This window comes from Myxocyprinus asiaticus, chromosome 16, assembly GCF_019703515.2.
Source record: "Myxocyprinus asiaticus isolate MX2 ecotype Aquarium Trade chromosome 16, UBuf_Myxa_2, whole genome shotgun sequence".
In the NCBI taxonomy this organism is placed as follows: Eukaryota; Metazoa; Chordata; class Actinopteri; order Cypriniformes; family Catostomidae; genus Myxocyprinus; species Myxocyprinus asiaticus.
In genome coordinates this window covers 1,815,822-1,843,615 of record NC_059359.1, presented here as the reverse complement: position 1 = coordinate 1,843,615, position 27,794 = coordinate 1,815,822, and the positions used below count along the sequence as shown (strand labels likewise).

Genomic DNA, 27,794 nt, shown 5'->3' with positions numbered 1-27,794 from the left:
CTGTAACAATACATTAACATTACATTCTGTATTGTTTGGCTCTTAAAGGGGTAGTACACTCTTAGCTTTAGTTACCGGTACAACCACTGACCTGCTTAAATACACTTGAAATTGACAATTATTGTAAAACAACTTTTAAACAGGATGCCTGCCAAGACCAAACAAAAAAAGACTTTTGTTGCCCCCAATGACGGGACATCAGTATTAAATTTAGCTCTAGGCACATCAAGAAACACAGTAGCGTAAATTAGTTATTTATTCAGAATTGACAGAATATACTTATCCAAAATATTCCACAATAATATCCTACATACAAGAAAAAATATCAAGGGCAGAGGAACTGTAGCCTTGAGCAATTTAATATATGTATAAGAATTTTTCATATGTATAAAAGTACACATACTGAATGTTTTCCCTGCATTTCATGATTCTGGCTTAATAATCGATCAAAAGTTGCTTCTAGAATCATTTTAGCCCTTACAATCACAACACAACATTCACTGTTCATTTTAAACTTCTACACACAAAACATTGTGATTTGACAATGTAATTTAATTTACCGCTAAAAAGTTATTTACAAACAGTTTATATTTTCAAATGGTCGCACTTTTCATGTGCTTTTTTTTGGCCACAGATAATATTCTAAGTATCAAGGCTTCTGAAGAAAATATGTGTGATGTTTGCCCGGGCAAAGCTCACCGCTATGATGCCAGCCTGTTGTGGGTGGTTGCCAAGGCATTGCTATGTGGTTGCTAAGGTGTTCTGAGTTTTTAGTCTCTGTGATATTCTTTTCTCTTGATATGACTCGGGTCCACGTGTAAGTCTATGGGCTTTTTTTCCACCTGTTTTATCATCCACGTGACTGGACTGATAAACGCTTAAAAAATTATATTATGGTCTGTGCGACAGTGTGGCCATTGTTGTCCCATACAAGCAGGGGCGTAGAATCCAGGGGGGATGGGGGGAAGTAACCCCCTCAGTAATCAAAACAAGCAAGTACAACCCCCCAATGTTCAAGCCAAATCTACGCCCTTGCATACAAGGTTAAGTAGCTGTCTATTTTCCAACAGTCTTTTGAGTCTTTCCTCAAATGGCTGATGACACCGTGCTGACGATGTGTTCTCGGATCACCGTTCCTCGCCGTTTCTTCTTACAGAACGCATAAAGAGCCATCAGCGGGACACAGCTTACAGACGACAGCAGCAGCAGAGCTATGAATGCCTGACCGTATGCAGGATACTCCTTCACCACAGATTTACCCTAGAAAGAAAAAACATGATCATTAAAGGGAAAACCGCCCTGGATTAACCTGTGGTCAAGTGTCATGCTTAATTGATTCATGGATCAGCTGTTGGGTTTGAATTTACAACCGTTTGGTTACCAGCCCAGAACCGAGATGGAAACTCACTGCGAATGTTACTCATGTCACACTTGAAACTCAACTCATAAACAACAACGTATATGAAATTGATTGTTCTTCAACAAGGTTTACAGTATAAAACTTTCCTGCAGAAAAAAAATATTAAATGCATTTTTTTTTCAGCTGTTCATAAAGTTTTGAATAACAATATTGAAAAAAGTAACTGCATTGTTTCAGCTTTGTTCATACTTTTATTTTATTTTTAAATATTGAACAAAATATTAACTGCACTTTGTTTCAGCTTCATTCATAAATTTTTATTGAAGAAAATTATTGAAAAAATGTAACTGCATTTTGTTTCAGCTTTGTTCATAAAGTTTTATTTTTATAGAAAAACTTTAACTGAATTTTGTTTCAGTTTTGTCCATACATTTTTGTTTAAAAAAAAAATATTGAAAAAATTAACTGCATTTTGTTTCATTTTTGTTCATAAAGTTTTATTGAAAAAATTATTGAAAAAATTTAACTATTTTGTTTGTTCATAAAGTTTTAGTTTAAAGAAATATTGAAAAACTTTGTGTTTTGTTTCAGCTTAATTCATAAAGTTTTATTTAAAATAACAATATTGAACAAAAAAATTAACTGCATTTTGTTTCAGCTTTGTTCATAAAGTTTTATTAAAAAAAATATAGAAAAAATTTAACTGAATTTTGTTTCAGTTTTGTTCATAAATTTTTGTTTAAAAAAAATATTGAAAAAATTTAACTGCGTTTTGTTTAATTTTTGTTCATAAAGTTTTATTTAAAAAAATACTGAAAAAATTAACTGCATTTTATTTCAACTTTGTTCATAAAGTTTTGTTTAAAACCATGGTTAATTTTGTAAGGGTAAATAGTATACATAAAACATTTAAAATTTGGCCTAAATACTTACAAAAAATCCTTAAAATATAGAAAAAAATGAAAAATGGATACTGCAAGTGGAATATTACTTTATAATAGCTCAGTGGAGAAGAAATAAACTGTACATAAACTTAATTGGTTCTTGGCTTTATTATCACCGCTGCAAATTTGAATGCATCAAAGTGACCAAAGGAAATTGAACCTACCAGATGTTTGTCCCAGGCCTGGTAAGTTGGTGTTCCACCCTGGATGTAGTTAATGATGTAGAAGATGAAGAGACTGATGAGGAGGACTGGACTGACTGCGGCCCACATGATTTTCCAGTACCAGTTTGGTCGATGGCCCAACATGTCTTCAATGTCTTTCTCAAACCTGTAAATTATGACAAATGATAAATGTGAATAAACTACGTAAATTCTAAACTCTGAATAAAGAGTTGAGAGTTCTCAGTATTCTGGCAGAGAGTAATATGATCAAATTCATGATTATTACAGATGATTATGTAAAGTACAATCGAGTATTATGAGAAACAGTACGTGTATTATGACCATTTTAAAGGCTGCAGACTTTAACCCCGCGGAATATAAATGAGAAACAACATTATCAGAAGCTTTTTCAGTGTGAGAGTCTAGAGTTTGAATCTGAAACAACTCATGTACATGGGAGATCTGGAATGCATATTGAAAGAAATGTGTTTTTAAAGAAAATACAGTGAGGGAAATGTTTGTTATACAGTTTAATCTTCACCTTTTCAGTCCATAGATGTAGCACACACTGACAACTTCAAAGAACGCTATGAAGAGCAGAGAAAACGTGGCTCCGTATTCATTAAAGATGGTGAACCAGTAGTTTCCTGAGCCGGTGGTGAAGCCAAAACCCAGAAGCAAACAGAGCAGACACACCAGACCTGCCAGACATCAGAGAAACATCACAAACACAAACTACACAAGAGCTCAGAGAAGCTATCATCTAATGTTTCCTGCACTAGAACTATAAGACTGGGATATTTAAAAAAATTGACATTATGACAATTGACATTATTTTGCTTAATGCACTTTTAACATGGCCATTAAGATTCCTAAAGAGCATGTTATAGAGATGTTTTAAGTGTCTCTCCTTTAAACTTCAGTAGCACAAATGGCGTAAGAGATAGTAAGTTAATTTCTGTCTGTTTCGGTGAATTGTTTCTAAACGGAATTAACGATTTCTTTGCATCATCACTCAAAAATGTTCACTGAAGTATATGCGTGGGATTTTTCATGTGTTAAAATGTTTTAGTATTTAGTAAATATTGCTGTTTATTATATGTATTGTTCTGTGCATATAAATTAAAATATCATTTAAATGTACGTTTTTACATTTTCAATCATTTATTTAAAGAAATGTGGGAAAACATGCCTTTTTCCCCCATTTATTTAGTTGTCACTTTTACCGTTTAAATGTAGTTGGCTACAATGACTGTTTGGTTTAAATATTCTATATATATCTATTAAAAATGTTAACTAATTAATCAGAGTTTTCTGTGATTAATCGCAATTAATCATGGTACATGGAACATTAAAACAAACAATAAAATATAATCTACTACTTTATCTAAAAAAAAAAAACCTGCAAGAAATTGGTTAGTCGTTATTTATTTTAATTATTTAAATACGTACGTTAAATACAGTGGCAAGAAAAAGCATGTGGGGGGCCTGGGTAGCTCAGTGGTAAAAGACGCTGGCTACCACCCTTGGAGTTCGCTAGTTCGTTAGTTCGAATCCCAGGGCGTGCTGAGTGACTCCAGCCAGGTCTCCTAAGCAACCAAATTGACCCGGTTGCTAGGGTGGGTAGAGTCACATGGGGTAACCTCCTTGTGGTCGCTATAATGTGGTTCTCGCTCTCGGTGGGGCGTGTGGTGAGTTGTGTGTGGATGCTGCGGTGGATGGCGTGACGCCTCCACACGCGCTATGTCCCCGTGGCGACACGCTCAACAAGCTACATGATAAGATGCGCGGATTGACGATCTCAGACGCGGAGGCAACTGAGATTCGTCCTCCGCCACCCAGACTGAGGCGAGTCACTACGCCACCACGAGGACTTAGAGCGCATTGGGAATTGGACATTCCAAATTGGGAGAAAAAGGGGAAAAAGTAATGAACCCTTTGGAATTATCTGCATTTATGTATAAATTTGTCTTAAAATCTGGTTTGATCTTCATCTAAGTTACAATAATGAACAAACACAATCTGTTTTATCTAATAACACACAAATGCATTTAATTCCTTCTTAGAAAAAAAACAATATGTAACAATAATGTTTTATAAAAAAAAATTCAAACAAAGCCTTCCATAGTATTAAGACAGAAATGCACTAAAATAGCATAAATTCTAGTAACATTAAACGTTTCTCAAAGTGTAAGAGGGATGTTGACTTATTAAAAAAAGTCCCCCATAGGTTGAGTATTCACTGCAGTGGGCATTAATTCTCTTAAACTCTCATTCTCCACAATATTAATAGACTGTGGCTATCCGCTTTGCTACAGCAATTGTGAAGCCACATTCACGAGTCACATCAGGGCATCAATGCCAGCGTCAAACACTACTTTGAACTCCACATGAAAAGCGCTTGCAGTCAAAGTCTCATTCTGTGTTTTTCTAAGGTAACTAAATTGCGCCAGTAAATGTGTTGAGCATGATTAAGAAAAATAACGTGTTAAATGTTTTAAATGTATTGCATATGTTAACGCGTTAACTTACATGACAAGGTAAAAAAATAGTCTATTGACCAGTTTACAGTTATTTCAGGGCACTTTTACGCTAAGTTTGGCTAGTCACCCATCTACTGTTAACAACAGACAACTTGTGCAGGTAACTGACCAGCAGTGACCATCTAAAACAGGTAAGTCCATTTTGGAATTTAAGCTGGTCCAAACAAGCTCTTTATATGAGAAAATTGACTTGAGTGATATTGGGGTTTATGCACAGCCCCGTCACCCTTCTTACCGTTGATGGTCTCGTTGCTGAACTTTCGTGACAGTATCTTGAGGTCGCCCAGTGGCGTGATGATGGCCGTGATGTTCCCCAGCATGCTCCCCATCCCTAACAGCAGTAACATGATGAAGTACAGCACAGACCACAACTGAGACAGAGGCATGTTCTTAATCGCCTCACTGTACACGATAAACGCCAGTCCAGTGCCCTCAACAGCCTACATGAAGAGAGAGACATGCACTCAGTGAATCAGTTATTAAAGGAATAGTTCAACCAAAAATGAAAACGCTGTCATCATTTAACCCTTTAAGCGAGAGGAAAAAAACATAAGCGTCAAAATATTAATAACCACAGTCTTGACCAACACAAAATTAGTTTCATTTGAAAGCTTAGAAGCTCTACATTCCAATGCATGTATGCATTATGACCAAAACTGAACAAGTCCTTTAAATTTGCAGACAAATCAGAAGTGTACCATTTTGATAATTTACTGTACATATCAGTAAAAACATCAAACTGGTCAAATATCCATGTGTCATATGTTTTTATTTTTATTTACTCAGAAAAAATATAGTGAGTAATAGCTAAGTATATGTCTTTGACAGTTATGTTGGTGTTGCTTATTTGCCGCGTTTTTGCTTATAAATTTACGAAACATAAATGGAACATAAAATATCATACAGCGTTACTTAAAGGAGGAAATTATCTTTCTAATGAGCCCACACACAAGATAATCAGATGCATAGATCATAAGATAATCCACATGAAGCACAATGTTACATATGGCCACCAGCAGATGGCGCCAAATACATGAAACAGACTCAATGATGACTCAGATGGCACAGAATGAAACTCATTCTGTGAAATCTCATTACTAAAATCATGTCTGAATGCTATACAAACCTTTAGTCATTGTTGTGTTTGCATGTGTAATTAGTTCTTATGTACAATTATTATGTTTTATTTGTTTGGAGAGGCTTTTGTTCACTATGATAAATTATATTTATAATGCTATGATTTTTGATTGCTTTGTCGTATCAACGCAACATTTTTTCTTAGATACAGTTGACAAAACTTGATTTTTGGCAAAAACATTTTTTGATGATTCTTCAGCAGTTTCTTAGGCTGAGAGTCTCAGTATGTATCATAATCTAGATCATACATTTGAAAAGTTTTCTTTACAATGATACCAAACACTTGACCCTGCTTGTTTCTTTTGTCGAGTTATAAGCCTTTAATTTTGGGTATGGCACTGAAACCATGGAAAATCTTTAAAAACACCTTCAGCATTTAAAGGGTAATCCTAACCCTTCCATGGAACACAAAAATAAAAAATTTTTATTAGAAAGATGCCCAGGGTCCCTGCTCATCTGCGTGAACATGCTTTAGGCATGCTGCATGGAGGCATGAGGACTGCAGATGTGGCCAGGGCAATAAATTGCAATGTCTGTACTGTGAGACGCCTTAGACAGTGCTACAGGGAGACAGGAAGGACAGCTGAACATCCTCGCAGTGGCAGAACACGTGTAACAACACCTGCACAGGATCGGTACATCCGAATATCACACCTGCGGGACAGGTACAGGATGGCAACAACAACTGCCCGAGTTACACCAGGAACGCACAATCCCTCCATCAGTGCTCAGACTGTCCGCAATAGGCTGAGGGAGGCTGGACTGAGGGCTTGTAGGCCTGTTGTAAGGCAGGTCCTTACCAGATATCACTGGCAACAATGTCGCCTATGGGTACAAACCCACCTTCGCTGAACCAGACAGGACCGGCGAAAAGTGCTCTTCACTGACAAGTCACGGTTTTGTCTCACCAGGGGTGATGGTCGGACTCGCATTTATCACTGGCAACAATGTCGCCTATGGGTACAAACCCACCTTCGCTGGACCAGACAGGACCGGCAAAAAGTGCTCTTCACTGATGAGTCACGGTTTTGTCTCACCAGGGGTGATGGTCGGACTGGTGTTTAGCGTCGAAGGAATGAGTGTTACACCGAGGCCTGTACTCTGGAGCGGGATCGATTTGGAGGTGGAGGGTCCGTCATGGTCTGGGGCGGTGTGTCACAGCATCATCGGACTGAGCTTGTTGTCATTGCAGGCAATCTCAACGCTGTGCGTTACAGGGAAGACATCCTCCTCCCTCATGCGGTACCCTTCCTGCAGGCTCATCCTGATATGACCCTCCAGCATGACAATGCCACCAGCCATACTGCTCGTTCTGTGCGTGATTTCCTGCAAGACAGGAATGTCAGTGTTCTGCCATGGCCAGCGAAGAGCTCGGATCTCAATCCCATTGAGCACGTCTTGGACCTGTTGGATTGGAGGGTGAGGACTAGGGCCATTCCCCCCAGAAATGTCTGGGAACTTGCAAGTGCCTTGGTGGAAGAGTGGGGTAACATGTCACAGCAAGAACTGGCAAATCTGGTGCAGTCCATGAGGAGGAGATGCACTGCAGTACTTAACGCAGCTGGTGGCCACACCAGATACTGACTGTTACTTTTGATTTTGACCTCCCCTTTGTTCAGAGACACATTTCTGTTAGTCACATGTCTGTGAAGCTTGTTCAGTTTATGTCTTAGTTGTTGAATCTTTTTATGTTCATACAAATATTTACACATGTTAAGTTTGCTGAAAATAAAAGCAGTTGAAAGTGAGATGATGTTTCTTTTTTTGCTGAGTTTATATATATATATATATATATATATATATATATATATATATATATATATATATATATATATATATTATTTAAAAAATTATATATTTTTGTTGCACTCTAATCTGTCTTGAATACTGCTATTCTGATGCTAGTGAAACTTTGTAATGCAGCACTTTTTGTACCACTGTCTTATGATGTATTATTCCTCTTTTGTAAGTCACGTTGGATAAAAGCATCATCCAAATGAATAAATGTAAAATCTCTTTGAAACAGTAACAGTTTAAGGCAGTATTTCAGTACTTTGAACTCACCTCATGTAACAGTTGTGTATTTTATTGCCGTGTAATAAATTCAAATCTCTCGATGTCAAATAGTATCATTTTCAAAACATAGATAGAACAAGAGATCAAAAGATTAGACTACATATGATTGTGTGTCACTGTTATTGGGCGACTGATGCCGATATTTAGAGAGCATGGAAAGCACTATAATGTCTGCATAAATATAGAAAACAATTTGATGATGATAAATGCATACACAAAATATTTATACAAACAAACTAGTTGAAAACAGAAAATATGAATTATTATTTGACAAAACCGTTGTTAGATTTTGGAACTGACAAAGATGCCACAATTAATAGGTCTAGCTGATATATGTCACTAAAACAAATGTTTAAGTTTGTTTCATGCCATTTTTTTTTTACTTATTTTCATTCAGCTATACATCTAGGAGTGTTATCATATTCCTGTGTGCTCTTATGTAAATGCCATGCATTGAACATGTTTACAGCCATATATTTGTATGGTCATTTATCGAGCACACACAATGTACAAGACTAACAGTGATAAGTGGGATAACCGGGTCAGTTTACCGTGTCTAATTCTGCCTCCAAGCTGCAGTCTTCTATCTTTGAAGCGATAGCTGCGAATGTCTCGGGGTTTGTATAATTCAGATGAGAGATCCAAGCCGTGACATTATCAACACTGATGATGTCCTCAGATAAATCAAATGTGTTGAGCAGCAACAGTCTCATCCTGAAGAAATAGAAAAAAATTGATTTGCAGGCCAATTGAATTCTTGGAAAAGCCATAAATAACATTTTTATACCAATTTAAAATTTAGACATGCAAGATTGTGGTGTTCGAATGTGTTTTGATCATATAATTGTTTATTGTGCAATACTCATATTGTCAGAATCAGTCTCTCAACTTGTTTTGGCTCAGGACATTAGAAGCGACAACATTTATAAAGAGAGCTACAATGAAAAATAAATAGAAGATGAAAAATATACAAAAATAGCTAAATATGATAACATGATGATTGATATGAAAAAAGGTTATTTTGTACTTCTAAAATATTTTTGCACTTCTGTTTTTGCCGTTCAAAACAACAAAACCCACATTTTACATGTATGTACTTTATATAAGAGAACGTTACAAATTCATACAATGTATATGTTGAGCAATTCTACGGAAATGTCAGCTACATCATGGAAAAATAAAAAGTTTTAACCAAAGGACAAAACCCCCTTTTAGATTTTTTGTATTATAGTGCTATAATGGATAATGCCGTCCAGACCGCTAGAGGGCGCCGCCTGCTCACACAGCTGACTGAAGTGCTGAATGCAGAAACACGGCCTTGTTGGATTCTCCCGAAAAGCTTCATGATCGCACATCACAAATCAAATAAATGACAATTTAAAGCACATGCTGAAACTCATTTACATTTGAGTTTGGTGCACGAGTGGTGGGAAAAATACAGAGAAGCAGTACTGAAAAGAGAATAGAGAATTATGATGTTCGGTTCCTTTAACAGTTCTTTCAAAATCATTCATGGATTTGTTAAATTCCTTACAACTCCTATTCTTGTTACCCACAACCCTGAGAGTGTCTCACCTTTCCAAACAGCTTTCGTAGTTGAACGTGGCTTTAAAGCCATAGATGGCGAAGGTCACGATGCTGGCGAACACTGATGTGCCACTGTTGATGAGGGCCACGGTGATGGCCTGACGCTCAAAGTTATTGTTGTAATGGTTGTAACTGGCAAAAGCGATCAAGGTGCCAAAGCCCAGACCCAGAGAGAAGAATATCTGTGTGGCGGCATTGATCCACGTCTGAGGGTTTGCCAACTGCTCCAGCTAAACACAATACAAGTACACACAAAGATCAAGATTATTAAGAATGCCTTTCCATTCACATTCAATCATTTAGCAGATGCTTTATCCAAAGTGACTTAAAAATGAGGAAGATCCAATTTAGGAATTTAGCAAAACAGGATTTGAAGTAGAATTTAAAATGGAATGAATTTCAAAGAAATACTGCTGTAAGTGTAGTTTGTTTCAATCACATGACATTTACAGAGCATTTCATTTTTCTGTGTGAAATGATTTACCAATAAACATGCTATTATCATTCACAAAACATATGGGCTATTTCCAAAAACATTAGAGGATGTTAATTACCAATGTCTGAAGTGTTGTTTTGTTTATCCATATGTAATAAATATTTAATAAATTAACTTTCATTTTATGGATCGTGATGGAAGAACACTTCATTTTCTTCCACTTGAACAGCACCAGTTTACTCAATATATAAGAGAATTATAAGATTAGAAAAAGCAACAGATTTTTATGCCAATATTTTTTTTTTCAAACTATCTGAAAACAATATGTTGGACATTTTGTGGTGCTGTATGGCAAAATTAAATCTGTACTGAACTCTGAGAAATCAGTTGAGAAAAATGTAACCTAAATATTGGGGAATAAATAGTTGCTAACATTTTTTTTTTTAAATGAAATTACGTGCGTTATTATATGTTTCGCTGCAGTTTCCCAGTGAAATGTGCAGAGGATTAAGGTTAGCTTAGGGTTGTTTTCACAAAAGCAAGTGAAATGGTGTCATAATCAGACAAGGTTTTTAAGGTGAATATTAGATGGAGGTTTTAATGAGTAAAACGTACCTCCCTAATCTAAAACTGTAACCTAAACCTAACCGATAGTGTCAAAGCAAATGAGAGGTAAACAAAGCAGACATCATTACCCTAAACCAAAACCTAAACCTAACCGACAGTATCCTAAAAGATAAATGAGAGGTAAACAAAACAGACATCATTACCCTAAACCAACACCTAAACCTAACCGACAGTGTCCTAAAAGATAAATGAGAGGTAAACAAAACAGATGTCCTTACCCTAAACCTAACAGATAGTGTCCTAAAAGATAAATGAGAGGTAAACAAAACAGACATCATTACCCTAAACCTAACTGATAGTGTCCTAAAAGATAAATGAGAGGTAAACAAAACAGACATCATTACCCTAAACCAACACCAAAACCTAACCGATAGTGTCCCAAAATATAAATGAGGTAAACAAAACAGACATCATTACCCTAAACCAACACATAAACCTAACCGATAGTGTCCTAAAAGATAAATGAGAGGTAAACAAAACAGACATCATTACCCTAAACCTAACCGATAGTGTCCTAAAAGATAAATGAGAGGTAAACAAAACAGACATCATTACCCTAAACCAACACCTAAACCTAACCAATAGTGTCCCAAAATATAAATGAGAGGTAAACAAAACAGACATCATTACCCTAAACCAACACCTAAACCTAACCGATAGTGTCCTAAAAGATAAATGAGAGGTAAACAAAACAGACATCGTTACCTTAAACCTAACCGATAGTGTCCTAAAAGATAAATGAGAGGTAAACAAAACAGACATCATTACCCTAAACCAACACCTAAACCTAACCGACAGTGTCCTAAAAGATAAATGAGAGGTAAACAAAACAGACATCATTACCCTAAACCTAACCGACAGTGTCCTAAAAGATAAATGAGAGGTAAACAAAACAGACATCATTACCCTAAACCAACACCTAAACCTAACCGATAGTGTCCTAAAAGATAAATGAGAGGTAAACAAAACAGACATCATTACCCTAAACCTAACCGATAGTGTCCTAAAAGATAAATGAGAGGTAAACAAAACAGACATCGTTACCTTAAACCTAACCGATAGTGTCCTAAAAGATAAATGAGAGGTAAACAAAACAGACATCCTTACCCTAAACCAACACCTAAACCTAACCGATAGTGTCCTAAAAGATAAATGAGAGGTAAACAAAACAGACATCGTTACCTTAAACCTAACCGATAGTGTCCTAAAAGATAAATGAGAGGTAAACAAAACAGACATCATTACCCTAAACCTAACCGATAGTGTCCTAAAAGATAAATGAGAAGTAAACAAAACAGACATCATTACCCTAAACCAACACCTAAACCTAACCGATAGTGTCCCAAAATATAAATGAGAGGTAAACAAAACAGACATCATTACCCTAAACCAACACCTAAACCTAACCGATAGTGTCCTAAAAGATAAATGAGAGGTAAACAAAACAGACATCGTTACCTTAAACCTAACCGATAGTGTCCTAAAAGATAAATGAGAGGTAAACAAAACAGACATCATTACCCTAAACCAACACCTAAACCTAACCGATAGTGTCCTAAAAGATAAATGAGAGGTAAACAAAACAGACATCATTACCCTAAACCTAACCGATAGTGTCCTAAAAGATAAAGGAGAGGTAAACAAAACAGACATCATTACCCTAAACCTAACCGATAGTGTCCTAAAAGATAAATGAGAGGTAAACAAAACAGACATCATTACCCTAAACCAACACCTAAACTTAACCAATAGTATCCTAAAAGATAAATGAGAGGTAAACAAAACAGACATCATTACCCTAAACCAACACCTAAACCTAACTGATAGTGTCCTAAAAGATAAATGAGAGGTAAACAAAACAGACATTGTTACCTTAAACCTAACCGATAGTGTCCTAAAAGATAAATGAGAGGTAAACAAAACAGACATCATTACCCTAAACCTAACCGATAGTGTCCTAAAAGATAAATGAGAGGTAAACAAAACAGACATCATTACCCTAAACCAACACCTAAACCTAACCGATAGTGTCCCAAAATATAAATGAGAGGTAAACAAAACAGACATCATTACCCTAAACCAACACCTAAACCTAACCGATAGTGTCCTAAAAGATACATGAGAGGTAAACAAAACAGACATCGTTACCTTAAACCTAACCGATAGTGTCCTAAAAGATAAATGAGAGGTAAACAAAACAGACATCATTACCCTAAACCAACACCTAAACCTAACCGATAGTGTCCTAAAAGATAAATGAGAGGTAAACAAAACAGACATCATTACCCTAAACCTAACCGATAGTGTCCTAAAAGATAAATGAGAGGTAAACAAAACAGACATCATTACCCTAAACCAACACCTAAACCTAACCGATAGTGTCCTAAAAGATAAATGAGAGGTAAACAAAACAGACATCATTACCTTAAACCTAACCGATAGTGTCCTAAAAGATAAATGAGAGGTAAACAAAACAGACATCATTACCTTAAACCTAACCGATAGTGTCCTAAAAGATAAATGAGAGGTAAACAAAACAGAAATCCTTACCCTAAACCAACACCTAAACCTAACCGATAGTGTCCTAAAAGATAAATGAGAGGTAAACAAAACAGACATCATTACCCTAAACCAACACCTAAACCTAACCGATAGTGTCCTAAAAGATAAATGAGAGGTAAACAAAACAGACATCATTACCTTAAACCTAACCGATAGTGTCCTAAAAGATAAATGAGAGGTAAACAAAACAGACATCATTACCTTAAACCTAACCGATAGTGTCCTAAAAGATAAATGAGAGGTAAACAAAACAGAAATCCTTACCCTAAACCAACACCTAAACCTAACCGATAGTGTCCTAAAAGATAAATGAGAGGTAAACAAAACAGACATCATTACCCTAAACCAACACCTAAACCTAACCGATAGTGTCCTAAAAGATAAATGAGAGGTAAACAAAACAGAAATCCTTACCCTAAACCAACACCTAAACCTAACCGATAGTGTCCTAAAAGATAAATGAGAGGTAAACAAAACAGACATCATTACCCTAAACCAACACCTAAACCTAACCGATAGTGTCCTAAAAGATAAATGAGAGGTAAACAAAACAGAAATCCTTACCCTAAACCAACACCTAAACCTAACCGATAGTGTCCTAAAAGATAAATGAGAGGTAAACAAAACAGACATCATTACCCTAAACCAACACCTAAACCTAACCGATAGTGTCCTAAAAGATAAATGAGAGGTAAACAAAACAGAAATCCTTACCCTTTACTTATTCCTAAACCTTAACCTCCAAAGTCCAACACTCTATCAGGTGAGCTAGCGCGCAAGCTAATCACTTTGGAATACGTGTGTAAATGTAAGTATGTAATACAAGTGTTAATATGTGTCGTTTTTCAGATGCATTAAAGTAAAAAAGTTAAGATATCATAACATAGCAGTGTGTGAGTTTAAGTGCGAAAAATACGTGTTAATAGAGTCATAATCAGCTGTTGTACTCATGATTTGTGTGAAACTGAATAAAACGCACAGTTGTTGTAGCACCTCCAGTGTTAAATTCACCAGGAAAGTGCGGCAAAATGTAGAACGGGGCACGTAAAAGTACGTACGAGACTAGGATGCAGCAATAGGCATAATTAGTCAAAGTGAATCATGTAATTATTGATGTTAACTTGACTGTTGGACTAATTGCTCTGTGTGTTGCAATTCAGTAAATTCCGAATCAAATTTAAATTCACACTCATGAAATAAAAGACAATTCTTAAATTTTGAATTTAAACGTACCTTGGGTGTAAACATGTACTTGACTCCATTCCAAGCACCGTGAAGAGTGACTCCACGAATCAGATAAATGATCAGAACAACGTATGGAAACGTTGCAGTAAAATACACTACCTGTGCATGAAAGCCAAGGGACAAAGGAACAATTTTTTTAACAATATTGTTTTTTTATACAATATTACTGAAGACCAGAGATAGCATGTACAATATATTTGATTTCCATCTTTAAGATAGAAGTCTTGAAGCAAAACCAGTTGAAAATGCCAAATCTTACCACTCCTGTTGACTTGACCCCTCTGATGATGGACAGGTACACGATGATCCAGGCGAGCACAAGGCAAAGTGCCTGACCCATATGAACGCTGCCGTTCTCATCTATGGAAGACGAGATATTAAGGGTCTCGCGGTAGAAGAAATACTGTGTCGGTGAAGCCACCTCACATTCCTCCAGATATCCGCTCCGATTGCTGTTGATGGGACACTCCGCCCAGGGCAACACAGTCTACACAACACAAATATTAACACATAATAAAACGTATGAAGACACATTTAATCTAATGACAGGTCCAATATTAGGGAAGCTCATTTGAAAACGATAGTTTAATCAACCTACAAGTTACTCATGATATAAAGTAGTTAATCTACACTCAAGTTACACTTTTAGATAAAGTACTACTGCTACTAACAAAAAGTAAACTACTTTAAGTTAGAAGCATTGCTATTTTTGGTTAGTTACTTCCCAACACTGATTCATATATCTGTCAGACAATTAAGAGATTATTTTTGCCATCAGCATTAGCCAATTATTAACAGAATTAACGATTAACAGAAATGTTAATTCCCCCTGTTATCAACTACAAAACTGTCAATGCACATTTTCTGTTTTCAAATATTTTTTTTTGAGTAAAAACTGTGTAATATATGTTTTAATTTAATTTCAGCAAAAGTATTTTTTTTTTGTCTCCAATTTGGAATGCCCAATTCCCAATGCGCTCTAAATCCTCGTGGTGGTGTAGTGACTCACCTCAATCTGGGTGGCGGAGGACGAATCTCAGTTGCCTCCACGTCTGAGACTGTCAATCTGCGCATCTTATCACGTGGGGGAGACGTAGTGCGTGTGGAAGCTTCACGCTATTCTCCACGGCATCCACGCACAATTTACCATGCACCCCATTGAGAGCGAGAACCACATTATAGCGACCACGAGGAGGTTACCCCATGTGACTCTACCCTCCCTAGCAACCGGGCCAATTCACGACTCCAGGGGTGATAGTCAGCGTCTTTACTTGCTGAGCTACCCAGGCTCAATTTCAGCTATTTTTAATACACTATGTCCCATTTGCTGTCATTAAACACACCTGAATTAACCTACACACACACACACACACACACACACACACACACACACACACGCACACACACACACACACACACACACTAGTTGTCACAATATTTAAAGTCATTGTTTACTCACATTCTATCGATCACTTGTTTTTTGTTTTCGGCATCGCACGTGTAACTCCGTCCGCTATGAACTGGCACATGTCCCAAAACTTAAAAAAAAAATAAGGCTGGGCATAGAAATGCATAAATTCTTCAACTATAAACTCTTCAGACATGTTTAGTAAGTTCTGTTCTCTGTTTTGTGTGCAGCTGTGTTGTGTTCTGTTATTGCTATCGCTGTGGCGATCGTATGCATCCTTATCGTATGCTTTAATAACTATTAGAGTTCAGCCACTTATGTTGATTGTGTTTTGTGTCTTTGTGGCTGAGCTCTGACATCTTTGTTTAGTGTTTTTGTCTAGTCTATGTGAGAATGCATGACTTGCCCTTTTTTGGCGCTGTCATGCATTCTCTTGTCTTGTTGGTTATTGGCACGAGTGCATTGCTCTTATGTCATTCTTGCGGCATGCACTCATATCAATTGTTTGTGTTTGTCTCTCACGACCTTGAGCGTGCTTTGCGTTGTGCTCGCCTTGTGCTGCTCGTCCAGGTCACGATACATTGTCATGTTGTGCTGTGGTTCGGCCGCTTCGGTCTTGGTTGCATGTTTATATGTGGACGAACCCTCGCACAAATGTCCCATCTTGTCTGTCGTTTGGCATGAGTGCATGTTGTCTCTGGCGACATGCGCTCATGTCATTCAGGTGTTGTGTCTGTGAGAGCGCGTGGCTTTGTTTAGTTGCTGTATTGCCACATGTCTCTCAGTCTTGCGTAACACCCCGCCTCATTGTCTCCTCATTATTAGTTTATTTTTTTCACCTTTCCCTGTTTAACCTGTTTGATTTCTCCCCTTTATAAGCTCCTCGTGTATGCCGTCCTGTGCTGGATTGTTTCACTTCTTTCGTTCGCTCCTGTCGTCCTGTGTTCGTGTATGCTGTCTGCCTCCCCTGTTAGTTTAGTACTTCTTATGTTTTTTTCTAGTCTGATTTTTGTTTTGTCTTTTCTCCATTGAGACAGTTTTGGTTTTGTATTATGGTTCTGTGACAATAACAATCATGAGTCTCATGGAATAATTTATTAGACTTCTGAATTATACTTTTGTGTTCTTTTGAAGCTTGAAGAGGTGGTCACCATAAACTGCCATTGTATGACATCACTGAGCACAACATTTTATCATATAGGGTTATAACAACACAGGGGTGAGTAAACAATGACTGAATTTTCATTTTTGGGTGAACTAATCCTTTAAGTAATGGTATGATTTAGAGTCAAATTCCAACTGCGCAAATCTGTGAGGTAAACACCTACAGTTCAAAATCTTTTAAATTAGTATTTTATGAATTTAAAGTAAAGTTTCAATATAGTCATATTTGTGTTATAGCTCTTGGGTAAACAAGCAAACATAATCAAACCACACTGGCATACATTAAAGGAAGTGTCAACTACATCATAAAGAAAGATTTGTAACAATGTGGTCTTTAAAACAAGGTTTTTTTTTTAATGAAAGTCAGCTCGGGGCATATTGTCACATTTTTATCGGGCCAGATTGTCACATGTTTTATGTCTTTTTTTTTACATAAATTTATACAATTTATTAATTACAATATTTGTTGATCAAAACAACATTTTGATATTTTTGTATGTACCTTTTTCATTTTTGTTGTTTTGTAAATTGTGCATCATAATTGTTTTACCTTTTAAATTTAGCTAAATAAAGCCTGAAATAGTCTGTTTAAACCTTTAAGCTTGGATGGGCCCTCCAGCAATCGTCAAAGTTTTAAAAACTACAGTCTTAATCAACACAAAATAGGTATCATTTTAAAGCTTAGAAGCTCTACTTCCCAATGCATGCAGGCATTATGACCAAAACTGAACAAGTGCTTTGAAATTTGCAGATAAATCAGAAGTGCTCCGTTTTGATCATTTACTGTACATATTATTGCAATCAGTAAAAACATCAAACTGATCAAATAGTCATGTGTCATATGTTGTTGGAAAGCTCTGAAAGACTAAAATACAACCAGCCTATTTGTTTTACTCACAGACAAAAATATAGCGAGTAATAACTAAGTATATGTCTTTGACAATGATGTTGGTGTTGCTTACATGCCGCGCTTTCACTTATTACTTCAAGAAATATAGACAGAACATCAAATATCACACACCATTAGTTAGATGAGGTGATTATCTTCCAAACGAGCCCACACACAAGGTAATCAGATGTATAGATCATTAAATAATCCACATGAAGCACAATGTTACATATGGCCACCAGGAGATGGCGCCAAATACATGACACAGACTCAATGATGACTCAAATGACACAGAATGAAACTCATTCTGTGAACTCTCATTACTAAAATCATGTCTGCATGCTATGCAAACCTTTAGTCATTGTTGTGTTTGCATGTGTAATTAGTTCTTATGTATAATTGTTATGTTTTATTAGTTTGGAGACGTTTTTACACACTATGATAAATTATTTTTGTAATGCTATAACTTTTGATTGCTTTGTCGTATCAACACATAAAAATTCTCAGATACAGTTAACATGATTGGGAACAAAGCAAAAGCAGTTTTTTGGAGACACCTTTTTTACACCCAGAGATCTATAATGTCAAATATTCTTTACAATGATACCAAACATTTGACCCTCCTTGTTTTTTTGTCGAATTATAAGCCTTTAATTTTGGGTATGCAACTGAAACAGGTAATGTTTAAAAACACCTTCAGAGCTTAAAGGGTTAATCCAGGTGTAGATTTTGTTTTGGTTACTGTGATGGTTTGTACACATTCCTCCTTCACCCCCCCCCCCATGTTCACATGAAACCTACACAGCCATATGGTGTGAAAACATGCCCCACTACTGGGTCTGGGCTATGTGTTTACTGGAGTAAAAAAGTGTGACAACTTGTCCTGGTCCACAGAACTCCACAGAAACCTAGTCAGATTTCTACAGATCCTCCATCATTCACCAGCTTCAACACGTCCTTCGCTCCTTATGTGTTTGTTTATTAAATATTTTGCTAATCTGATTATTCTAAGATGCCAATAAGAGTGTAGTGCTCTCAGTTCCGTCACATTTGACCATGTTTAAATGCATTCGACAGAATTCTACAGAATTATCCTCATAAACTGATCTCTGGATATGAGCATTGTCATCAGCCACTGAAAAGCCCACATCAAGCATTTTAAGAAATATCTACATTTAGCTGAAAAGTGAATTTAAAGCAAACATGTCAGTGAACTAACCTGAAATGAATGGAAGAGGTACCAGAAACTCCAGGCGTTTATCACATTGTAGTAAAGACACAAATACACTGAAGTCACAACACTGGCCATGCCTGTAATGTGCAGGTAATAAAGGTCAAATCACATCATGTATTGCAATTAAATGTCTTGCACTAAGTGAAGTGACCCATCTCGTATGGTCCTACTGACCTAATCCACCAAGATACGGGCTGATGGCGGTCCACGCCCCGATGCTGCCCAGACGCATCTTCTGCCCGATGGCGAGCTCCATACAGAACAGAGGAATTCCCTCCAGAATCAACATCAGCAGATACGGGATCATAAATCCACCTGAACAACACCATCACACATTCAGAGAAATACACAAAGAGATCAATGACATTTTAACCACAAGTCTTGTATTAATTTCTAGAGCTTTTATTTCGCTTTATTTACATACTCTGTGTTTTTCCATGACTTTTCCCGTTGTAATTACTGGATATAGATTTTCACAAATCTTTTCATAGATATTTCTAAGGCAGATTGCCATATGAAATCTAGGTACCAATCCTTGGAATAAATAGGTTAAAACGTTCAAAAATTCCAGCTGGCAGAAAATCACTTTATGTCCCATAGTAGGAAACAGCTGTATAGTAACATTAATCGGCTTATGAATTACATGGGCATTTAGGATTGTGTTGTGCCTTTATAAATATGATAATATATTAGACACGTTTAATGACAAAATCTTTGGAAAAAATGCTAAATTTGCAACATGCTGTATTGCTTTTTTGCATATGTCATATCTGGGATTCCCCAGCACCAATTAAGAACTTAATGCTAACCACAGTTTGTGGCAAAATACCATAGTTACTGTTATTGTTATGTGCCACCACTGTCATCAAATTATATAACCAAAATGACAGAAAGATTCTAAAGGCGTATACACACACACACACACACACACACACACACAAATGATAATAATAAAAATAAAATATATACTTATATATATTTATGTATATTTATCCATATTATATATTTATGTTTATGTATTACATATACAGTATTAAATATACTGTATTTATATAATATTTGTACTACTCTAAAACCATTATATATATAATTATAGTACAGTAGTAGTACAAATATATATATACGCAGTATATTTAATACTGTATATGTAATACATAAATATTATATTTTTATATTAGTTATGGTTTTACAGTAGTAAAACTATGGTTAATATGTAAATTATATTTATTATAAATATTACATATATTTAATATATGTAGAACATAAATATTTAATATTATTTATGGTTTTACAGTAGGAAAACTATGGTTAATATATGGCAATTATATTTATTATAAATATTTAATTAATGTAATACATAAACAAATATTATATTTTAATAGTATTTATGGTTTTACAGTAGCAAAACTATGGGTAATATGCAAATTATATTTATTATAAGAGTAAAAAGAGTTGTTAATAAATATATTTAATATATGTAATATATAAACAAACATATTTTAATATTATTTATCATTTTAAAGTAGTAAAGCTATGATTAATATGTACATTACATGTATTATAATATTAAATATATTTAATATATCAACAAATATTATACAGTATTTTAATATTATTTATGGTTTTACAGTAGTAAAACTATGGTTAATGTGCCAATCGTAAGTGTATAGATCAAAACCTTATATTTATACCCTGAAGAAGAGGGCAAGATGGCACAGGTCGTTTAAATTCATCTCAAATTATTTCTGTACAATGTAAGTACACTTTGAAGGTAACTCTCAGGCTGAGTAGGGTACTTCTAACTTAATGAAACCTGAAAAAAAAAAAAGAAAAAAGCATTTTAACAGGAAAACAGGATTATTCTGGATAAAGAGGGAATTTTAGAATACTTGACGGCATCATGCAAATCACCGGTGACTGACTGTGCATAACATTCCCTCCTTTACATTTGTACTTTAACCACTCTCTTCAAAAGTGAACAAATAAAATATGTGAATTGTCATGCAAGCGAGACTCCACAAAGATGCACTGAATGCATAACCAGAGAGTTTAAACAGTAGAATCAAACCTCAGTAAGGTAAATGAACACAGAAATCACTGAACATTTCATTTCAGCTCCCTGATGCATGACAGAAGTGCAGCGTTTGTTAAAGAAATAGATCTAAAACAAGTCTCTTTGTCTGTCTGTCTGTCTACAATATCTGTCTGTCTGTCTACAGTATCTGTCTGTCTGTCTGTCTACAGTATCTGTCTGTCTACAGTATCTGTCTGTCTGTCTGTCTACTGTATCTGTCTGTCTGTCTGTCTACAGTATCTATCTATCTATCTGTCTGTCTACAGTATCTATCTATCTATCTGTCTGTCTACAGTATCTGTCTGTCTGTCTGTCTACAGTATCTGTCTGTCTGTCTGTCTACAGTATCTATCTATCTGTCTGTCTACAGTTTCTGTCTGTCTGTCTGTCTATCTACAGTATCTGTCTGTCTGTCTACAGTATCTGTCTGTCTGTCTGTCTACAGTATCTGTCTGTCTGTCTGTCTGTCTACAGTATCTGTCTGTCTGTCTATCTACAGTATCTGTCTGTCTGTCTACAGTATCTGTCTGTCTGTCTGTCTACAGTATCTGTCTGTCTGTCTATCTACAGTATCTGTCTGTCTGTCTGTCTACTGTATCTGTCTGTCTGTCTGTCTGTCTACTGTATCTGTCTGTCTGTCTGTCTGTCTACTGTATCTGTCTGTCTGTCTACAGTGTCTGTCTGTCTGTCTACAGTATCTGTCTGTCTGTCTGTCTACAGTATCTGTCTGTCTACAGTATCTGTCTGTCTGTCTGTCTGTCTGTCTACAGTATCTGTCTGTCTGTCTACAGTATCTGTCTGTCTGTCTGTCTACAGTGTCTGTCTGTCTGTCTACAGTATCTGTCTGTCTGTCTGTTTGTCTACAGTATCTGTCTGTCTGTCTGTCTGTCTACAGTATCTGTCTGTCTGTCTGTCTACAGTATCTGTCTGTCTGTCTTTCTGTCTACAGTGTCTGTCTGTCTGTCTGTCTGTCTACAGTGTCTGTCTGTCTGTCTGTCTGTCTACTGTATCTGTCTGTCTGTCTATCTACAGTATCTGTCTGTCTGTCTGTCTGTCTACTGTGTCTGTCTGTCTGTCTACAGTATCTGTCTGTCTGTCTGTCTGTCTACAGTATCTGTCTGTCTGTCTGTCTACAGTGTCTGTCTGTCTGTCTGTCTGTCTACTGTATCTGTCTGTCTGTCTGTCTGTCTACTGTATCTGTCTGTCTGTCTACAGTGTCTGTCTGTCTGTCTACAGTATCTGTCTGTCTGTCTGTCTACAGTATCTGTCTGTCTACAGTATCTGTCTGTCTGTCTGTCTGTCTACAGTATCTGTCTGTCTGTCTGTCTGTCTACAGTATCTGTCTGTCTACAGTATCTGTCTGTCTGTCTGTCTACAGTGTCTGTCTGTCTGTCTACAGTATCTGTCTGTCTGTCTGTCTACAGTATCTGTCTGTCTGTCTGTCTGTCTACAGTATCTGTCTGTCTACAGTATCTGTCTGTCTGTCTGTCTACAGTGTCTGTCTGTCTGTCTACAGTATCTGTCTGTCTGTCTGTCTGTCTACAGTATCTGTCTGTCTGTCTGTCTACAGTATCTGTCTGTCTGTCTGTCTACAGTATCTGTCTGTCTGTCTTTCTGTCTACAGTGTCTGTCTGCCTGTCTGTCTGTCTACAGTATCTGTCTGTCTGTCTGTCTACAATATCTGTCTGTCTGTCTGTCTGTCTACAGTATCTGTCTGTCTGTCTGTATATCCATCCATCCAGATGGATGAGGAAATGGCACGAGGAAAATAAAAGTAACTTATTAATGCAATAAATAAATAAACATCCCAATAACACTGTAAAAATATGAGAAGTTGTTACCTTAAGAGTTATAATACTCTCATTGGTATAACCTAACTGATTCAATTATATTAATAAATTAGGTACATGCAGGACATTTTTAAAAGTTATTTGAATTTTTTTTTTTTACACCAAAAGACTATACAAGCATTCAGTTGCCAACCGTAACAGCAGATATTATTCTCATATGAAATAAACAGCATGATAATTCGATCTGAAATAAATACTTTTTTTTTTTAATGTTGAATGCTCTTCTTAATCCATAATACTTTAAAACAACACATTATTTTATTGTTTATTAAACATAATGCATTAAGATACTGATTTCAGTTTTATGAAGTCATCATGTGTGCATATCATTGCATGCAAATGAATGCCCTGCCAAGAAAGTAGGTGATTATATACATTGAGCATCTATGTCAGAGAGAAGTTGCAATAAATAAATTAGAAACACCTTCACTTTATAAACATTCCACAGTTTTTATCTTCTGTTGTTCCTATTTAGGTTCCTGCTCAGTTTAAATGCCATGTGTGTTGTGCATTGGAAAGTTTTTAAATAAACTTTATAGACAGCAAGAATGAAGGTGATGGAAAGCAAAACAATAATGCTCTTACCTCCACCATGCATTTGGCAGAGGTATGGAAAACGCCAGACATTCCCAAGTCCCACTGCATAAGACACACATGCCAGAACAAACTGCATCGGACTGTCCCAGGACGGACGGGCTTCTTTAGACATGATGGCTCAGATCCTGTCACAAATCCCAAGAGAACGACAGAGAAAAGAGATTCAGTGTGTAAATCTGCAGTTGAACTTGGAGTTTAAAGTAGGAGTATTTTAAAGTCTGGGGGAGGGACTCGGAGTTTAATTGGTTGAAGTGACGCAATTCAGGTTAATGTTTGATTTGAGTCACTTGCTGTGGTGATATATAGTAAAACATAGATTATTACTTATTTTTATTGCAGTTTGTAACGGTGCCGCATACTGCACTTGGAAGTAAACAAAACTGCGATATCAACGAAAGAAGGTTTTTAAACTACGGAAGCCCTGAACCGCACTGTGAAAATACATTTCACAAGGTGAATTTTTTTTAGTGCCTTCCTGATCCTATGTTCTACAAATATTTTTTTTCTCTCTCAAATATTTTTTTTCTCTCTCAAAAAAACTTTTTTTCAGGTTTCAGGCTTACTGATAGTGGCACCTGGTGGCCGAGGTTGGTACCGCATGCTAATTGTTAGCTAGCAAGAAAAAAAAAATACCTTGCCTCTTCAGGAGAAAAAACATTTTGCGAAAAAAAAAAAAAAAAAAACTTTTGAGAGATAAAATGTTTTTTTTTTTTTTTGAGAGAGAGAATTTATTTATTTACTTATTTTTTGAGAGAGAGAGAGAGAGAGAGAGAGAGAGAGAAAACGGTATTCTAGGACATAGGTTTTGGAATTCACTAATGGCACTTTTCCACTGCGCGTTACGGTTCGACTCGACTCGACTCGACTCTGCTCACTTTACTTTTCTGAGCTTGCTTTTCCACTGCAGTTTAGTGCCGCCTCAACATGGGTGGGATTATAGGCTGATCGTTATAGTTGCGCCACCTCTACTGCCGTGACATCATCTTAAATGCCACACAAACATTACTGACCATAAACAATAACACGACCGCTAGCTGTTAGCTACTAGCTCATTGTGCTGCATAAAGCAGTTGTTGCATGGTGATTTTACACAAGTGTAACAGTTAAATTGGCCTGGTTGTTTTAGAAGCAAGCTTTCCAGTAGCTGGTCAACTAAATAAAGTGAAGCTTTCAAGCAGAATATAGAGTTAACGTAACAAAACGTACTATCCTCCATCGTGGACTCCAACAACACCGAGTCCAGGGCACTCTCCCTCCCATTGCTCGCCGGTCCATTTGGTCGAACCACTTCCACTTTCTTCTGTTTGAACCACTCCGGCTGTTGTGGTCCTTGATGGTTCTGTAGTCACTTAAGTTTTTTTTAACTTTTCCCTACACTGTTGGTAGGTCCAGTGGTAACCGTGTGCGGCCAACAGCTGAGATACTTCCTGTAAGTCTTTTTCGTTTAGTGTTGTTTCGTTCGTCGCTAACGAGAGGAACGTCTGCACCTCGTTTATTGACCACGGCGTGGTTTTGCGCACAGCCATTTCTTTTTACAATTAGAAAGTTGCGTGAACAAATGCTATTGCTGTCACTGTTGCTAACTTTAAAACTAGCGGGTTGATGTCCCATGTCACAAATCCAGTGACGCTGGTAGTGACGATTCTCTCTGACCAATCAGTGATCTGCAGGGTTTTGACGTCACATTTAGTATCGGCTCGGCTCGCTTGGAACCTCGACCGAGGTGATACTAAAAAAAGTACCAGGTACCAGGTACTATCCACAGTGGAAAACCCCCAAAAAGCGAGCAGAGTCGAGCCATAACGTGCAGTGGAAAAGCCCCATTAGACACCTTAGAAAAAAAAATCACCTAGTTCACAGTGCAGTTCAGGGCTTCCATATTAAACAGTGCTAATAAAACGAAATATAAACACAATCAATATTAAGAAATACATAGAGAGAGAAATTCGGTCACCTAAAGCAGTATTTTCTGTCTTAAAACATCTATTGATCAACGCATAAACGTTTATCGGCCATTGTGGTGCATTTTCAAGTCTAGCGCCATGAGCGAATCAAATCGTTTGATTCAATTGACCAAAAAAGACTCATTCAGTGACTCTATCTATAGGTTACATCATTAAACCACTAGGTGGCGAGTGGTGACCCCACTGGAATAGCGTAGGCAAAGTGTTTGCTGCAGCCTGGAGATCTCCAAACCCCACAGACACTCCAAAAGAGGGCGGGGAAACTCTAGAAGGGGGCGGGGTTTCTCTAGAAGGGGGTTGGGCCCACTCCAAAAGGGGGTGGCACTTCCACCCAAGGTTAGGGTTGGATCAGGGGCTTTGTACATGGTCTTTGCTGGCGGTTTGGAGCTTTTGTCCCTTTTTGGAGCTCGGCTTGCATCGATATCATTTTCAGTGTCTATTATAAGTGAATCATTGAATCGTTCACTGAACAGATTAGTTCAAAAACACTGAATCGTTCAGGACTTAGACAAGATTTACTGTCCTGAAAATTGTATGTCTACAAATCCACAGAGATGCAAGAATACAGTTAATTTTTATTTATTTAATTTGAGAAAACTGTTTTTCCCTCTCCATTTTTTAACCCTCCTGTTGTATTGAAAATCTGCAGACTCCAATTATACAACATTAACACTTCTTTACTGTGTTTTTATGCTAAATATACTCTATTTACTCTCATGAAGTGTTGAATGTTGATGTGTGAGTTTGCTGTAAGCTGGTTCTGCATCAGATGACTGCAGAGTAAAAATATGAACAACTTCCTCTTTCAAGCCCTATTTAGATTAATGTGTGCATGAACTTTTGACCTCAACACACCCAATTTAGACAGTAATACCTTTGATTTAGATTATTTGTTATGTTTGTTACATCTTCAATGTCTGTTTTGTACAGGAATGTGTGTGTGTGTGTGTGTGTGTGTGTGTGTGTGTGTGTGTGTGTGTGTGTGCAGTCCCAATGAGAGACAGAAAAGTGTGTAAGAGAGTTTGGGAAAGAGGTTAAATGTAAGTGAAGTGTTTATAAGTAAAAATCTAATTCACAGATGTACAACAAATCTACATAATATGACCAACAAGCATATTGCATGTAACATGAATGACGGTAAATAAAAATATTAGTGTCAAGAAAGCGCTGGCATGTTTTGCAGTTTAACTTTGGTGAAGTTCACCATTCAATATTTCAAGCTAGAACTTCCTCTTGATGTTCCTTCTTTCACAAGTTTCCCAGCATCCTCTGCTCTTTTACTTTCACTGACCTTAGAAACCAGTGGCTTCCCCTCTGTAAGTAAACACTCATGTGTCATGACCATATCAGGGTGAAAAAGGTCAAGAAGGTCACATACACCTCAAGCTCTCCTAACCTCCGTGAACCTCAAACCTGTCACTTGCTGGGAAGCTTCTCTGCAAATTCTTCCCTTTCTTTAAAGACTGCTAGGTTGATGTGAAAACGGTTTTATTATTATTTTAGTAAATGATAAAAACTACGGCCATCAGGTGATTTATGTATTTTTTGCTCAACATCTGACAATAGAATGAATTTTTTTTTTTCACTGATGAAGAAAGCATTCACTTTGACATCCTGAACAGCTGTGTCCTCCCTACTGTTCTTCACAACAACAAACAACACTTGGACACTGATTACTTTGAATAAGAGAAGACTTTAGTTTTTAAATCCCTCTATAACCCTTTAACCCTTGGGCCCGTGAGAAATTTGTTTTTTTGTCAAAATATTAACAACTACAGTCTTGACCAACACAAAATAGGTATCGTTTGAAAGATTAGAAGCTCTACTTTATAATGCATGTATGCATTATGACCAAGACTGAACAAGTGCTTTGAAATTTGCAGACAAATCAGAAGTGTTCTGTTTTGATAACTTATCAATAATTTCACATGGT

At 36.7% G+C, this 27,794-nt stretch overlaps 1 protein-coding gene across 1 annotated transcript; it reads right to left on the bottom strand.

Annotated features, from left to right (window-relative positions):
- Positions 1-84: 84 nt before the first annotated feature.
- LOC127453644 (sodium- and chloride-dependent transporter XTRP3-like) lies at positions 85-24,058 on the bottom strand. Its single transcript, XM_051720200.1, has 11 exons — positions 23,886-24,058; positions 19,551-19,691; positions 19,362-19,453; positions 14,941-15,168; positions 14,670-14,780; positions 9,800-10,041; positions 8,776-8,938; positions 5,247-5,451; positions 3,010-3,169; positions 2,469-2,634; positions 85-1,260 (listed from the first exon to the last, which is right to left on the bottom strand). The coding sequence occupies exons 1-11, from the start codon at positions 24,007-24,009 to the stop codon at positions 1,087-1,089; spliced, it is 1,806 nt and encodes a 601-aa protein (XP_051576160.1). The 5' UTR covers positions 24,010-24,058; the 3' UTR covers positions 85-1,086.
- Between the last annotated feature and the right edge of the window lie 3,736 nt (positions 24,059-27,794).

Excerpts from the sequence above, each read along its gene's own strand:
- LOC127453644 (XM_051720200.1), bottom strand. The coding sequence starts at position 24,009 with ATGTCTAAAGAAGCCCGTCCGTCCTGGGACAGTCCGATGCAGTTTGTT. Across the intron at positions 10,042-14,669 it reads AGTACATGTTTACACCCAAG|CTGGAGCAGTTGGCAAACCC; the intron begins GTACGTTTAAAT and ends TATTGTGTTTAG. Across the intron at positions 5,452-8,775 it reads TGGAGGCAGAATTAGACACG|GCTGTTGAGGGCACTGGACT; the intron begins GTAAACTGACCC and ends CTCTTCATGTAG.